This window comes from Chenopodium quinoa, unplaced genomic scaffold (assembly GCF_001683475.1).
Source record: "Chenopodium quinoa cultivar QQ74 unplaced genomic scaffold, ASM168347v1, whole genome shotgun sequence".
Lineage (NCBI taxonomy): Eukaryota > Viridiplantae > Streptophyta > Magnoliopsida > Caryophyllales > Amaranthaceae > Chenopodium > Chenopodium quinoa.
Window position 1 is genome coordinate 1,718,967 of NW_018744026.1, and position 16,592 is coordinate 1,735,558.

Here is a 16,592-nt window from a genome sequence, read left to right on the forward strand (position 1 = left end):
AACTAGATGAACTAATAAGATTAACAAGAATAACCAATAATAAATACAAATAAATAATGGTAAATGGAAAGCATTAGAGATTACTAAAGAAAGGATTAATGAAAGATGAAAACTTGAATTCTTGCTTGATTGAAGATTAAACTTGAGCATAGTTGAATACTTGGAAGAAAATTGAGCAATAATCTACTTTCTCTCTCTAAAAATTCTCTAATCTAACACTAAGAGAGAGAAGCTCTCCTAAACTAATAAAGAAAATAGCATAATAAAAATTCCCCCAATTACCCCAAAAAAAATGGGTATTTATACAAAGCTAGGAAAACTAAGAAGAATAATAGCAGCAAAATAATAAAGAAAGAAAATAAATAAAGAAAGAAATAAAAAAAATAAATAAAATGAAAAAAAAAATAGAATGAAAATAGAAAAGAAAGTTTGAATAATAAAAAAGAATATAAAAACATTAAATCCTCAAAATCCCCCACCAAAACCCATCAGCCATCTCCTCTAATTCCCTCTCTTCTTCGATTTTCTGTGGCTGCTTTAAATGGGGTTTTAATCCCCTACTTTACTCACAATCTAACATCAACAGCAAGCTTCATGATTCAATCCTAATCGTTCATCATCATTGAGAATCGGCGTCAAGCAAAACACCATCGTCCAATTTTCATTAAAATCCATGTGAGAAGCTCGTGATTAAACCAACATTTGCGCGCCCGTGAAGACGTCGCGCAAAGGTCGTGCAAACATACTGCCTACAATCTGAATTTCGACTCCATTTGTGCGCCTTCTGACAGGGCTGCGTGGCCGCGAAGCTCCAATAAAATTGGAGCTTAATTGAGGCTTGATTGTTTGCAAATGGTGAGAGTGGTGTCCGGAATTCGTTGCTGGTGTAGCTGTGAATTGGTGGTTATCATTGTGGTGTGCGTGTGGTGAAGAGTGGCTGAAGTTGGAGGTTGCTGGTGGCTACTCTGTTGACGATGGTGCACGTGGCGCTGAGAACTGCGTGAGGTAGCAGAGGCTGCTGGTGGTTGTTTCCGTTGCTAGAGATGGTTGTTGGCAGTTTTGTGGTTGTTGGGTAAGTGGTAATTGATGGCTGGAGATGTTGGGTTTTGGTTTGCGTGGGCAGCGTTGCTGCTGGGAACGGCTTTTATTGGTGGCTGACGGTGGTTCTGGGTGTGGGGTGAGTTGCGTTGCTGTTGTTGTTATTGGGTGGATGGTGGTCGAAGGGGGTTGTGGGCTGCTGAGCATGGCTGATGGTTGTTGCTGGCGGTTATGGCGGGCAGCGTTGTTGCTGTTGGTGCTGTCGGTGTTGTGTTTGTTGTTGTTGCAGTTGGTGGTGTTGAGGAAAGCAGGGAGCAGGGGAGATAAGTGTGTGAATGGTGTGGTGGAGGATAAGTGTCCGTAGGGTGAAGGTTAAGGGGCAGCAACTACGATGATTGGAAGCTTCTTGGATTGAAACCTTTGACTCGAACCTCCGACCTCCGAACACGAATATGACTTTAAAACCCGGAACATCTACAACCAAAAACACGAGGGTATTACCATGAGATAAAATAAAATAAAATACAGTTAAAATAAAATAACTTAAAAATAAAATCAAAAGAAATTAAATAAAATAAAGAAACAAATATGAAAATAAAATAAAATAAGAAAATGAGAGAAACTAGGAATTATTAACTAAAAATACGAAAATAAACTATAAACTATTAAAAACTACAAAAATACTCAAAATAAAGATAAAGACGAGAATAAGCAAATAAAAGAACTAAAGGACAAAATGGGCTAAATTATTAGAAAATAAGCCGGAAAATGACACAATAAACACCCTAAAAGTGACATAAAAGTCACTTATCACTACATAGGGAATAAGAGCCTATGACAACACTCACCGCCAAGCTGTTAGGACTATCACCATGAATGTAATGACAGGAGTTATAGAACATGCTACTACTTTTCAAGTGGTAGACATCAAAGCATCTTTCAACTTATTGTTGGGACGCCCTAAGCTTCACGACCTAAATGTCGTCCTTTCATCAGCAATTAAAGGCTATTGTTAAAGGTATCCCTGTCACAATTGATGCTTCACCAATGAGAATCAAGGCTATAGAGAATCCTATCATAAATGTGGAGCACGATGAAGATGACGAAGACTTGTGGGGCTTTAACGAAGAGGTCTCCTTAATTGAGGAGGATGAAAGGACCCCTCATCACTACGACCTCCACTCTAACATGACAGTAAACGCTATCCTCCGAAAACAGGGGCACTTTCCTGGAATGACTCTTGGAAAGAAGAAAGGGATAGCAAAGCAAATGGGACTACCTTGCCTCCTTAAATAGGATACTTTTGGGCTTGGTTTTGAATCGACTCCAGAAGACCTTAAGCGAGCCCAGGAAAAAGTAAATGTGCGTAGGAACGCTCTTACCCAAAAGAAGAAATTCCAATGGATCATTATCCTCTTACCCTAAATGGACAATTCATAAAAGAGGGAGAGGATTATCCATGCTATGAATTTCCTGAATTCTTTTTCAAGAATGGGATAAGACAACCTGGGTTTGAAATATTTTTGGATTGTAACTTTCTAGGTGATGTTCCAACTTTTATCCATAATGAGAAAGCACCCTTATGCTTTGATTTTAATGTCATGGGACTTCTCTTTAGGTATGAGAAGAATGAGCCAAATTATATCGAGGACAATTCCTTGCTCATTCAAATGGTATTACAGAGTGATAACTTTGATCCTTCCAAACTTATCACTATAGCAGAGGGTTTAGTTCAAGGATGGTAAAAGACCGTGAAGGTGACTAATTCAAGTGTAAGAAAGATCTCCATAACAACATAACAAGGACCGATGGTCGAAGAATCATCTGAGTCAGAGTCTTCACCTATCGAAACTTTTAAGTCCTTAGTTATAACACCCTCTCCTAGTTCTTCTATTTTAGCACCTTCTCCTAGAATAGTTAGTAATCAAGTCCCAACGAACGTAACTTTCTTTGATGATGGTTTCTGAATTCAATAACTTGTCCTCTTTTGCTTACTCCTCGTGTCATTCTTTAACCCAAGATGATGAATATTGCTTAACTAGAAATGAAAGTGACAAATAAATAGTTAAAGCAATGGAAAAACTTGAAAACAAAACACCGATAATTGAGGATACTAAAACGGTTGACATCTCAAAAGATCCAACCATTAAAAGAGAAGTTAAAATCAGACTAACACTTAATAAAGATGAATGAACCGATTTTATTAATCTATTAAAAGAATTTATCGATGTATTCGCTTGGTCATATGAAGATATGCCCAGAATTAATAAAGAAATAGCCTAACACACAATTCCACTAATTCCAGGAATGAAACCTGTAAAACAAAAGTTACATCGAATGAAGCCTTACGTAGCTTTTAAAATAAAAGAAAAATACAAAAAAAAATAACAGCAGGTTTTATCAGGGTATCCAAATACCCTAAAATGGGTCGCAAATGTAGTCCTAGTTCCGAAGAAGGATGGAAGGGTACGAATGTGTCTCGACTATCGAGATCTAAATAAGGCAAGTCCAAAGGACGACTTCCCTTTACCACACATCGATATTCTAGTAGATAATACAATAATCCATACATTTCTCTCATTTATGGATGGATACGCATGGTATAATCAGATTCCCATGGCAAAAGAAGACAAGGAGAAGAAAACATTCATAAAACCATCGGGCAATTACTCTTACACGTTGATGCCATTCGGGTTGAAAAACGTGGGTGCCACTTACCAACGAGCAGCAACTTCTTTAACCCATAACATGTGAAAGGAATGGTGTCCTTCGAACAAGTGTACTATTCCGTTAGTGGGTTCAGAATTATTAGAAAGCTAATATATTCAGTGAGGTCAAGTGATCAGAATGCCTGGGTGGAGGCTGCTTCCGATCAGTAACATTAATGAATAATTAATATTACAGCTTAATCTTGATTGAACCCTTCGGGTAACACCCAAGCATTCAACAAACCGAACCGATGAATTAATTCGGAAGGAATTAATGAGTCGACCGAGTAATATTTATTTTGACGTCGGAAATTCGAGCTTAGAGCGTCGAAACCGAGCTTCGGAAGTCGAGTCGAAAAATAGTGAAAGACGAGACGAGAAATAGTAATAAATCAACAAAAGACCAAAATACCCCTAGCATAGGAATGCCCAAGCAAACCGAGTGCTAAGGGCGTATGGCCTAGCATGCGCACCAAGCCGAGCCTAGGCTGGCTGGTGCGTGCTAGCGCACCCATGCTAGCATCGCAAGGCTAAGCGCTACCTAGTGCGTGCTAGCATGCAAGGCACAGCCTTATGCGCGCAAAGGCTAGCAAGCCATCCTGGAACAAGCTGCAGCAGCTAGCACGCTGTGTGCGCCAGCTCGCCACAGCTAGCAGCAGCATGGCTAGGCCATTGCTTGCTGCCTAGCAGCGCTGGCCAAGGCACAAGGCCAGCAGCAGCCCGCACAAGCATGCTGGGCTTGCTGGCCAGCAGCGCCTGGCAGCCCGCATGCGAGTGATGGGCCTGCTGGGCGTGGCTGCCACGGACAGCAGCACATGGCAGCTCACCTTGGCTGCCTTGGTGCCCAAGGGTGGGTGCCATGTGGCTAGTGGTCCTTGAGTGTGTGTGAAGTGAGGTGGCCGGTTATGGGAGAGGGAGTGGGGAGCAAGTTTGGTCCCCCCCTTCTCCAAGTGGTCCTCACCTAACCACTCACATGAGCTTGTCACTTGTTGATTTATTACTAGCTTTATTTCGGGGTTTTTGTCCCTCAGGAGAGTTACAACACTGAAACTGGATTCAATTGAGGCCGCCTGTACCTGCAAAGCAAACGGACCTCCGGATGGTTGGGGGTCCGCCTCCGAAGATTAAGTCAGCAAATGTTCGGAAATAAAACGTGCGGAAGTAAAGTTATCTGCTTGGATTCCAAGCTCAGATAAAGTGAGATAAGTGACGTATTTTCTCGTATTGCATGTCAAAAATTCTCTCTCTGTCATAAATGACATAATGTCCCTATTTATAGGGTCCTTTTGAAAAGTGTGCCTTCCTAGGATCTGGTGACCTAGTAATCAGGTCACGCCGTTTTGCGGTGCCTCGGGATTTGGGCCTTAGAAGGCCGTCATCCCAGGGCCAATGCTTGAGTGATACGTGTCACTGTGCCCAAAGGATTTTGAAGCACTTTTTGTGTGACACGTGTCGCCACCTGAATGGTCCCTGTTGGACCTTCAGTCCACGTAGGACGGAGAAGAGTCCACCCTCCATAGGTCCAAATGGCACCTATACGGAGGACATGTGGCAGTTTCTGATTGGGCCACCTGGCCGGGTATAAAATACCCAAATCATTTGCCCCTCACAGGAGTCACGTGCATTGCACGTGACTCCTGTGACAGGTGTCAGTATCTGAGTGGTCAGATTCAAAAATTTACTAGAGGGATAAAATTAGGGTTTTACCCCCCTATAAATAGTAAGGTTTGACCCCCCCCTCTTGGATTCACACCTTGGCGAATCTCTGGAGAATCTTGGACTTTTTGACTTAAAGAATCTCAAAATTCCCTAAGCGTTTTTCAAGCATCCGACACTCGGCTACCATTTCGACCGTTCTTTAGTCAACCAGGCGTCTTTCTCCCTTCTTCTAATGGTAACACCTGTATTTTCTTTTTACTCTTCATTTTTTCTTTGTTTTCGAAAAAATGGCTCCCCAATTGCATGCGGCACAGTGTAGGATAGTGATCAGCCGGTCACCGGGGACGGCTGAATCTAGAACTAGCAGTGCCGAATGCTTGGCCAAAGACCCTGCTTTGCGAACTTCTCCGAATCCGACCGTTTCCGTGTCTGTGCAGGACACTATGGCCAGAATCAAAAGAACAGCAAGGCAGTGTAGCTCCGATGGAGTTTTCTACCATTTGGATGGGTCGACTGTTTTTTCAGACGGCTCAATAAGAGTGCCTCGAAGTGAGCTGTCGAAACACCCTGACAGCCATTCCTATCTTCCTCCTACCCTCACTTATTACCATTCGCCCACATCTAGTGGAACTCCCAGTGATGGAATCCTGGGGGAGGCGGATGAAGAATATCAACCTAGGCCTTCTGGACAGGCGCCGGGAGAGAGTCTAGGGGAGGACCCCGCTGGCACCAGTCGGCGGTCCCCTAGCTCTGATAAGAGCTCTGATGACGAGTCGGCCTCGTCATCTTCTTCAGAGAATGCCTCTGTAACTTCAGAGGAGGCTAGATCAAACATAGATTCTGCTAGAGAGTCCCTAGCAGTGGATAGGGGGGAAAGTTGGGCCGAGCCGAGTGCTTCCAGGCGCTTGGAGAGAGCCCCCTACTATCAGCATGTTCCGCCAGGCAGGCGGAGCGCCATGGCATCCGGCCTTGCCAATTTTAGGCGCAAGGTTGTCCTAGGCTATGGCTACACTTTGTCTGTCCCTAACGAGGGCGACACCATAACCTGGCCGAGCCTGGCCAGCTATCAAGACAAAGCATTCGGCTGCTATGAAGCGGCCTTCCAGGCTGGCCTCCGCTTCCCTCTCCATCCGGCCGTGGAGAGGATCTTGGACGGATACCAACTGGGTATCTGGCAACTTGTACCCAACTCCTGGATCAATATTCTGGGGTACGTTGCCGCCTGTGAGATGCTGCAGGTGGAGGCGAGCTTTGAAGCGTTCGCCCACATGCACTATCTGAGCAGGGCGCTTGCTAGGGGCGGTGAAGGCTGGTACACCTTGACCACTTGCAAAGGGTACATGATGGCTATTGGCAAAGAGAACAAGTGGAAAGACTGGAGGACTAAGTTTTACATAGTCAAGTCTGCCGACAGCCGCCTGAACCAAAAGTATAACAGGTGGAATAAGGATCCACCTCTCCTAGCAGGCAGGAGCGCATTGCCGCCTATTCCCAGGCGGGCAAAGGAGGAGATCATGGACGCGGGGTTGTTTACCGTGTCCGTGTGGACGAATGATGAGGGGGACAAGGAGGTCACCCCTCAATGCTATCTCCCTTTGTACAAGTGGTTTGAAGAAGGGACATTCTTAGTCGCCTGTGGGCTAAGTTCTGAGATGCCGAGAGGTAGTCGGCCGTCTGTTTTATATGCAATTTACTTTTGCTTTTCAGTACTTGTTTAATGATGCTAATCACTTGTTCATTTTTGCAGACAAAGTAATGGAAAAGCTCTCGGCCACAAGGAAGCCGGTTGTATCTGCTGCTCGATACAGGTTGAATGTCCTAAACAGGGCAGAAGTACCCACTCACACCAAAGTGGACGAGCAGAAAACTGGTGGCACCTCCAAGCTAGAAAATTGTTATACTTTCATTTCTGACCAATATTAAATCTGCCCGAATGATTTCTAACATGCGTTTATCTTGTGTTGATGTAGGGTGCGCCTTCCAAATCTCCTTCAAAACCATTCGACCCTAAAATCCAAAAGACTAGGGCGGGTGATGTGAGCGCATCCGGCAAGGGCGGCCGGAAGCACATTGCTCATAGGCCCAAGAAGGGCCCAGACGCCTCTTCTCTCGAAGCTGAAAAGGAGATCAGCAAACCGGATGCCCAGAGGGCATTGAAGGGTGGCTTTAAGCAACCCACCACTGTTGTCGGCTCAACAAGAGAGAAGAGGAGCCTGGGGGGAGAGGAGGAACAGAAGGACAACGGTAAAATCCATTCGCCTCTATTGTTCTTCCATTTAGATGTACTTGAGTTATTTTTCTAACTTTCTCTCCTTCTCAGTTCCTGTGCAGAGGCCGACTGTAGTCCAGATGGCCAAGTCCATGCTGAGGGCGGTTGATCCTGACGACAAGGCGTCTATCAGAGGAGTCGGCACCCTTGACTTGGATGGCATCTTGGGGAACCTCTGCGAGGTATGAGTCTTAGCTCAAGCAAAATTTTTTATTTTTTTTTACTAAGTATTATTTCTTTTTCCGCCTGGTTTTAACCATTCAGCTCTTTTGCACGCCATGCTGCGCGTCCAAGGGCTCAGGCAACCCCTCAAGGAGAAATCCAAAGAGGTAACAGTCGCTAAAGCTCGGGCCGAGTCCGCCTTGGATCGAGCTCAATTTGATATTGCTCAGAATGAGTATCTGACGCTTGATATGATGTATTCGTAGGTGGAAGCCAATATGCAGGTGAAGAAGGACCTGGACTCGGCCCGCCTGCGCATCACTTCCCTTAAGAAAAAGATTACAACTCTTAAGGAGAAGCTCGAGCCTCTTCAAGATGCCAAAGAAGAGGCCGAGAGAGCCAAGCAGAAGGTGGGCCGCCTGGAGCAGCGCCTCAGCAACCACGAGCATCAGCTGAAGTCCAAGTTTGAGTCCGTGGCTGATCAAGAGAGAGAGTCTCTTGTTAAGCAAATGATGAGCGATTATGAAGCCATCATGCGGGACACTTGGGCGGCTGTACAGCCGGACTCGGACTATCAGATTTGGAAATCCAAATTTGACGAAGCCAGCAAAGCATACGACGCTCGCCTTATTGAAGAGGCTGAGAATGCTGAGGCCGAGGAAAGTTCTGGGTCCGACTCTTCTAGGGAGTCGTCCTCTGGTGGCGAGGAGGAGGATCAGGCGGAGGAGCAAGAGAAAAAGGATGAAGAGCAGCCGAAGGATGACAGGCCGGTTGCCACTAAAGAGGCTCTCCCCTGATCACTTAAGCTTTTATGCTTTTCTGCGGCCGAATGGCCATGTACTTTTCTTTTCCGGCCTGCTTGCCGAGTATTTGTATCTTTACCGACCGAGGGGTCGGGTAATTTGACAATCTTTCTGGCTTTGCCAGATAACAATTTTAACCAATCTTCTGGTGACGATTGGTCTTTTTAATTTGAATCATTCGGCCATTTGGCTGAAGTTATCCATATTGTTGTCCTTTGCTTTTTGAATTTTTCATTTCATGTTTTTGGCTAAGTATTATAACCTATATACCATGCGAATGTTTTTGCCCCTGGACGGATGTCGAGTGGTTTCGATTTATTGGATTGATTGGCTTAGAAATTTTTGATACTTAGAAGAGTATGCATGGTTTCTAAGTCAATCAATCACTATGGTGATTGCCCCACACCACGCGGCAGACGTCCATCCAGAATTGGCAAACATAAAGTGTTCATTCGTCCATTGGCTCGAACTAACTCAAATTTCCAACTTAGCTAATTTGCTAAGGGTAAACCTCCGCCTGTTCTACCCCATAAGCAAAAACAAGCGCCTCCGGCCATAGGCCTCTTTGAGATAAAATGCTAAGTTTGTGCCCCTGAGCAATAACAGGCGCATCCGGCTTTATACCTTGCTTAGCCTCTACTTATGAAACAGTGACCATTTCTGAACTGTGCTAGATAGAAAATTCAGGTCTTTTAGATTTCACTTTCGATTAAAACAAACGACTGCGAATGCTGCCTTAGCATTCGGTAGGGCCGCTTGATATATTCGTAGAGCAATGTTCCACCCAAATGGGAGATGCTTCTCCTCGACGAATTCGCCCAAATGGACGTCGCCGGTTATCTGACTCATGTTGGAGCAGACGGTCATACTCATGTTGGAGCAGACTGTGACCATTCGGTCTCTTTTTGTTTATTAACATCCGGCCATGGGCCTCATCATGATTTTATCTGGCCTTAGGCCTCTTAAATGATTAAGTAAATATTTGTCAAGTGTTGGTGTAAACTTGATGAATTTTGTAGGAACGACTGTTCTAGAACAATCGGTTCCTTCAGAAGGATTGGAGCGTCTGCTGTTGAGACAAACGCTCTACAAACGTATTGGCCGTCTGTATTGTATACAGGCGACACTAAGAGCTTAAATAAAAAGACAAATTGGGAAATGAAGGCATATTCTCATTAACAATACGTGAGATTTACAAAATTGAGGTTTTTACATTCGTACTTCGAAGTAGAACTTTTTCAAGTTGTCTACATTCCAAGTTCTGGGCAGCTACCTACCGTCTGGGTCTTCCAGGCGGTAGGTGCCGTCTCTTACTTCCTCATAGATTCGGTAGGGGCCTTCCCAATTTGGGGTTAGCTTTCCCTGTTCGTTCGTCCTACCGACTGCCTCCATTTTCCGTAGCACAAAGTCCCCCACTTTGAGAGGACGCTTGTGTACTCTTTTGTTGTATGCCCGAGTCATTCTCAGACGGTATATCTCATGACACAAGGCAGCATTGCCCCTGCGCTCTGGAAGTGAGTCCAATGTTAGGCGCATGGCCTCCCAATTCGCCTCTTCATCATACAACATGATTCGAAGGGTCGGCCCATAGTGCTCAATGGGCAGAACAACTTCTGCACCATACACCATTAGGAATGGGGTTTCTCCCATTGCCCCTTTAGCAGTCGTTCTGATGGACCAAAGGACGTGTGGTAATTCATCCGCCCAAAGGCCACCAGCCCGCTCAATTTTCTTTTTAATCCCGTCTGAGATTAACTTGTTGAAGGCTTCGACCTGGCCGTTTGCTTGCGGCAGGCCGACTGATGCGAAGAAGCTTGAGACCCCCTGGTCTCCCAGCCAAGTCTTGAGTTGAGGCGTCTCAAATTGAGGACCATTGTCAAAAACCATAGACATGGGCACCCTGAAACGAGTGATTATGTTCCTCCAGATAAAGGAAATGACGTCTTTAGTCTTGATGTTTTTCACTGCCTCAGCCTCTACCCACTTGGTAAAGTAATCCACAGCCACCAATATATAGAGCTTGCCGCCTGGTGCAGTTGTATATGGCCCCAGAATGTCCATGCCCCATTTGGCAAAGGGTATTGGGCTGTGGATGGCCGTCAGGTCTGTAGCCGGACGATGGATGAGCTTGCCAAAATTTTGGCACTTGTCACATTTTTTCACCATTTCCATGGCATCCGACTCTAGAGTTGGCCAAAAGTAAAGCCGCCTGGCTTTGGCCGCGAGAGATCTGCCGCCTATATGGGAGGCGCAGAATCCCGAATGCAACTCTTCGAGAACTTCCTTCCCCTTTTCAGGGGTAACACACTTCAACAGGGGTTTTTAAAAGCCAGCCTTGAAGACCTCTCCTTGTCGCAACTCGAAGTTAGCTGCTCGTTTTTTAGAACAGCCGCCTCCCGCGGTGAGTCAGGGAGCGTGCCGTCTGCAAGATAGGCCCGGATGCTGTCCATCCAGGTTGAGCTTCGGTCAAGAATTCCAATGGGGTCTTCCTCAGATATACTTCTTTTTTCCATGACCTCCCAAAAGACTGACCGAGGCGTTGAACAGGAGGCGGATGATGCCAACTTGGACAGAGCATCCGCCTGATTGTTTGAAGACCTGGGCACTTGAGTTAGATGAAATTCTTCAAGTGACCCAACTTCACTCTTGACCGCCTGCAAATATTTTATCATGGCCGGATGAGTGGCCTCGTACGTTCCATTAACTTGGAGTACGACCAGTAGAGAATCAGAGCAGGCGGATATCTTCTTCGCCCCAGCCGCATTGCAATACCGGATGCCGGCCAGCAGGGCCTCATACTCGGCCTCATTATTAGACACCTGAAACTTGAACCGTAGTGCGTATTCATACTTATCTCCTTCAGGAGATTGACAGATAATCCCCGCACCACATCCATTCACAGTGGAGCTCCCATCCACATACACTTTCCAAACCTGGTCTGTATTGTCCGGAACAACCGGCCTTGTCATTTCGACAATAAAGTCAGCAAATTCTTGTCCCTTTATTGCCTTCCTTGGTTCGTAAGTAATTTCTAATCCTTGCATTTCAATCGCCCATTTGAGCATTCGTCCAGAAGACTCCAAGGTTGTGAGTGGCCGTTTGATCGGTTGGTCAGTATAGACCTCTACCGCATGCGCCAAGAAGTAAGGTTTAAACTTCTTGAAAGGCCGCCTCTGCATCATCCCCCCATTCAAATTTTGTCTTCTTTTTTATTGCCTGGAAAAAGTAGAGGCACTTGTCGCCTGAACGGCTGCGGAATCTCCCCAGGGCCGCCAGACAACCTGTTAGTTTTTGCACTTCCTTCACAGTACGGGGCGACTGCATGTCGATCACCGCCTGTATTTTCTCAGGGTTGGCCTCTATTCCCCTTTGGTCAATCAAAAATCCGAGAAACTTCCCAGAATCAACACCAAAGACACACTTTTTTGGGTTAAGCATGACCTTGTGCCGCCTGAGTGTGGCGAATGTTTCTCGGAGATCAGCAAGGTGATCCGCCTGCTGTTTGGATTTGACTATCATATCATCAATGTACACCTCTACATTCCTTCCGATTTGATAAATGAAGACCGTATTAATCATTCGTTGGAAGGTAGCAGGCGCATTCTTCAAACCAAACGGCATCACCGTATAGCAGAACAACCCCTGATCAGTGACGAATGCCGTCTTTTCTTGATCTTTTTTCCACAGGGGGATCTGATGGAAACCTGAATAGGCGTCCATGAAACTCATCAGGGCATGTCCGGCTGTTGAGTCGACCAGACTGTCGATCTTAGGCAGTGGATAGCTATCCTTTGGACATGCCTTGTTGAGGTCTGTGTAATCAACACACATCCGCCAAGTTCCATTCGGCTTTTTTACTAACACAACGTTAGCTACCCACTCAGGGAAGTTGCACGGCCGAATGAACTTGGCATCTAATAGCTTTTTTACTTCGGCAGCTGCCGCCTGACTTCTTTCTTCGCCGTGGTTTCTTTTCTTTTGCCGGATGGGCTTCTTTTTAGGATCCACGGCGAGTTTGTGGACAGCGAGATCCGGGCTGATGCCTGGCATCTCCTCCACTTCAAAGGCAAAGATGTCTTTGAATTCCTTGAGCAGCTGGTGAAGGTTTTCACCCAACTTTGCAAAGGCAATCGTCCCCACCTTAACAGTCCGCTCTGGACGACTATCATCCAGAGGGATATCAATGTGCTCACCAGTAGGCTGGGGATGAAGATCATCCGACCTTTCCCCAGTCAGTGATTGCTATTGCTTTTCTTTTTTTACCACCACCAGTTGATCAGTCTTTCTTTTCTTTCCGGCTAGTGGGGCCGACTGTTCTTCCTCGACATCGTCGAGGTCAATCATTTGCTTGCCCCGGCCGGATGCTGCGGCCGCAGGTTTGACGTCTAAGAGATAACACTCTCGAGCCGTCTTTTGGTCCCCATTAAGGGAACCAACTGTTCCATCATCCTTCTCATACTTGAGTAGCATGAGAGCAGGGATGATGACGGCCTTACACTCATTAAGAGTGGGTCGGCCAAAGATGAGGTTGTAAGCCGTGAGCTCTTCAACCACTAGGAAACGGATGGTCATGTGCCGACCGTCTCCCCTGCTTCCCAGGCGGACAGGTAGGTCAATTCGTCCGACTGGGTGCACAAGTCCTCCCCCAAACCCAACTAAGGTGTGGGTGACCTCCATCATGCTATCCGGTTTGTACTTGAGATTGGACAAGATTTTGAGGCTGATGAGGTCAGAGGAACTTCCTGTGTCAATTAGAAATCGGCCAACCAGCTGGTTGGCGACTTTACACTCAATGACAACAGGGTCATCATGCGGCCGACGGACTTTGCCTCTGTCCTGTTCGGTGATGACAACTTTAGGGAAGGTGGATGTGCTAGCTTTATCCCCCTCCTCAACAGAATTGACCATCTTTCTTAGATGGTCCTTGGTACCCTGAATGGTCGGGCCACCACCGGCAAATCCGCCTACTATGGTGTACACCGGTTCTTCATCAGTTTCGGCACTCACAACAGGCTAGGGAGTCTTTTTCTTGGACTGCCCCGGATTTTCTTTTGAAGTCACTTTGGACTTCACATAGGACTTCAGCTGTCCTTTGTCGGCCAGACGGTCGAGCTCCTGCTTGAGACTAAAGCAGTCGTTCGTGTCATGGCCAACATCCTCATGGAAATGGCAATGCTTGTTCTTGTTCCGATTTTCAGCGGAACCTTTCATAACAGTCGGCTTTTCAAGAGTTTGCCGATCCTTAATTTCCAAAAGGATGGAGCAGCAGTCCTTGTGGAATTCGTACCATGGGACGTACGGTTTCCACTCTTTTTTCTTCTTCAGGGCCGGTTTATCAGAGTTATCAATGGCCTAGACTTGCTTTTTCTTTTTGCTCTCTTCTGGCTTAGGAGCCGGCTGAGCAGACCGACTCTCTTTCTGCCGGTCGGACTTCTTATGGTCCGACTGCTTATTGGAGGAGCAGAGTTCGGTCGCCTGTATGTAGGCTTCCGCCTCTCGCAAAGCTCCTTGTAGGGTAAAGATTTGTTTGCGGACGAGTTCGTACTTAAAAGTAGACCCGTCCTTCTGACCCTTAAAGAAGTCTGTGAAGGCGACCTCATCAGACAGCCCATGAATCTGGATTCGGACCAGATTGAACCGCCTGACGTAGGATCGCAAACCTTCTCTATCTCCTTGCTGTACATTGCCCAAGTCAAGACTTGTCTTTTTGGCAGGGAGGTTCATAGAGAAGTTTGATGCAAACAAGAACGCAAGCGTCTTGCAGCTATTTATGCAGCTAGCCGACAGGTTACCAAACCACTGCTGGCTATGCCCTTCAGGGTGGCTGGAAAGCAACGACACCATGCGGCATCATCCAACCCCTCTAAATACATGAGGTGGATGTATGCCAACAGGTGGTCCTCTGGGTTGGAGGTCCCGTCATAGGCTCCAACCAGAACGTTTTTAACTTTAGCCGGCTGCACGGCTTCAGTTATTTCTCTGGAGAAAGCAGAGGGTTGATCTCCAAGGTGTTGCAGCCTAAGCTGCCAGTCCATCAGCTGCTAGCCGTATGCCGCCTGTCCTCCATAGAGGGTAGGTTTCATGTAAGGTACGACTGGCGCCTGGTACAATGGCTGTGCCATGTACTGGGCGGACTGAATCACATGCGGCCCAGACTGAACCCTTTGGCTGCTAGCTGGGGTCTCATGTACAGACTGGGAACATCTCACAGAGGTATTCCGAAAGCTTTCAGGATAAGTCGACGTTGAAGCCGACTCTGATTGCTGGGTTCTCCTCTCCTCAATGTATTGACGCACGTCAGAGAACGTTTTCTTGCTACCATCCGGCTGTATGTGCCGGATGAGTTTTCTTGCGCCCGTTTCTGGGAAACGGAGCCGACTAAGGTCAAATTGGGGCCTGGCCTTCTCCTTAGGAACAGGATGAGGAGTCGGCTGACGGTCCCTGACCGACTTCTGTTTGCTAGCTTAGGCTGGCTTCTTGGCCGACTGCTCCTTTCTAGGAGTAGGCGACTTATTTGAGGAGACCTGCTTGATTTCACCCCTGAGGCTGCTCAGGAGTGACATTAGCTCATCCCGAGTGACGGGAGTTGATCCTGCCGCCTGGGAAGGATCAACCGGCCGCCTCGAGGGCTTCTTTGACTGACCAGCAGTTTTGCTTGGTCCTGCCTGAACATGGGGACGCTCTCTCCGTTCCTTACTGCGGATGCGTTTACAGATGAGGGATCCATTTGGATCCACATAGGTTTCGACATCAGCGTCGTCACCTGAGTAATGGTCCGTTTGGACCAGTACATCATTTGGAGGCCGAATGGCCTTCGGATTTGGTACAGGTTCTTGTGAAGCCATTTCAGAGGTACTCTCCCCACAGACGGCGCCAAATGTTTCGGGGTTTTTGTCCCTCGGGAGAGTTACAACATTGAAACTGGATTCAACTGAGGACGCCTGTACCTGCAAAGCAAACGGACCTCCGGATGGTTGGGGGTCCGCCTCCGAAGATTAAGTCAGCAAACGTTCGGAAATAAAACGTGCGGAAGTAAACTTATCTGCTTGGATTTCAAGCTCAGGTAAAGTGAGATAAGTGACGTATTGTCTCGTATTGCGTGTCAAAAATTCTCTCTCTTTCATAAATGACATAATGTCCCTATTTATAGGGTCCTTTTGAAAAGTGTGCCTTCCTAGGATCTGGTGACCTAGTAATTAGGTCACGCCGTTTTGCGGCGCCTCGGGATTTGGGCTTTAGAAGGCCGCCATCCCAGGGCCAATGCCTAAGTGACACGTGTCACTATGCCCAAAGGATTTTGAAGCACTTTTTGTGTGACACGTGTCGCCACCTGAATGGTCCCTGCTGGACCTTCAGTCCACGTAGGACGGAGAAGAGTCCACCCTCCATGTGTCATCATTCCATAGGTCCAAATGGCACCTATACGGAGGACACGTGGCACTTTCTTATTGGGCCACCTGGCCGGGTATAAAATACCCAAATCAAGCTTGATTATTAATTTTATTTTAGCTTTAAAATAAAATGGAAAAATCATACTATCCCACATTTATGGGAGAGTAAATGATACTCCCATCATTTCCTATAAATACCCAAGTATGGGCATTGGAAATGATGCTTGAGTAAGAGTTGAAAAAGGCATCACAATTAGTGAAAACCTTTGAACTTAATATAATTACTCGGGTTTTATTGGTCGGGTCTTGCTAACCCCAAGACATTGGACCTTGTCGGTTTTGTTGGTGCGGGTGGACTTCGTTGGAGGTCTACGTGTGAGCGGGACTTGAAGCTTTCAAGTAAGAGCTCATTTTGGAGCGAAGCACGCGTCAAAGGTAATTAGCTTATCTTAATCTTGTGATAAATTTAATAATGTTTATGGTTTTATTTATTGCGAGTGCGGTCTTGGTTTTGAGTTTGTTTCCGCGGTGAGTCGGACTCACCAAACCCCAACAGCGGTAT

At 46.4% G+C, this 16,592-nt stretch overlaps 1 protein-coding gene across 1 annotated transcript; it reads left to right on the forward strand.

The window, feature by feature from the left end:
- The first annotated feature begins 5,692 nt into the window (after positions 1 to 5,692).
- On the forward strand, positions 5,693 to 8,633 carry LOC110690336. The gene is made up of 5 exons (XM_021867162.1): positions 5,693 to 6,281; positions 7,153 to 7,238; positions 7,376 to 7,649; positions 7,726 to 7,856; positions 8,103 to 8,633. The coding sequence occupies exons 1-5, from the start codon at positions 5,693 to 5,695 to the stop codon at positions 8,631 to 8,633; spliced, it is 1,611 nt and encodes a 536-aa protein (XP_021722854.1).
- Positions 8,634 to 16,592: the final 7,959 nt, after the last annotated feature.

Excerpts from the sequence above, each read along its gene's own strand:
- LOC110690336 (XM_021867162.1), top strand. The coding sequence starts at position 5,693 with ATGGCTCCCCAATTGCATGCGGCACAGTGTAGGATAGTGATCAGCCGG. Across the intron at positions 6,282-7,152 it reads AGCAGTGGATAGGGGGGAAA|ACAAAGTAATGGAAAAGCTC; the intron begins GTTGGGCCGAGC and ends TCATTTTTGCAG. Across the intron at positions 7,650-7,725 it reads GGAGGAACAGAAGGACAACG|TTCCTGTGCAGAGGCCGACT; the intron begins GTAAAATCCATT and ends TCTCCTTCTCAG.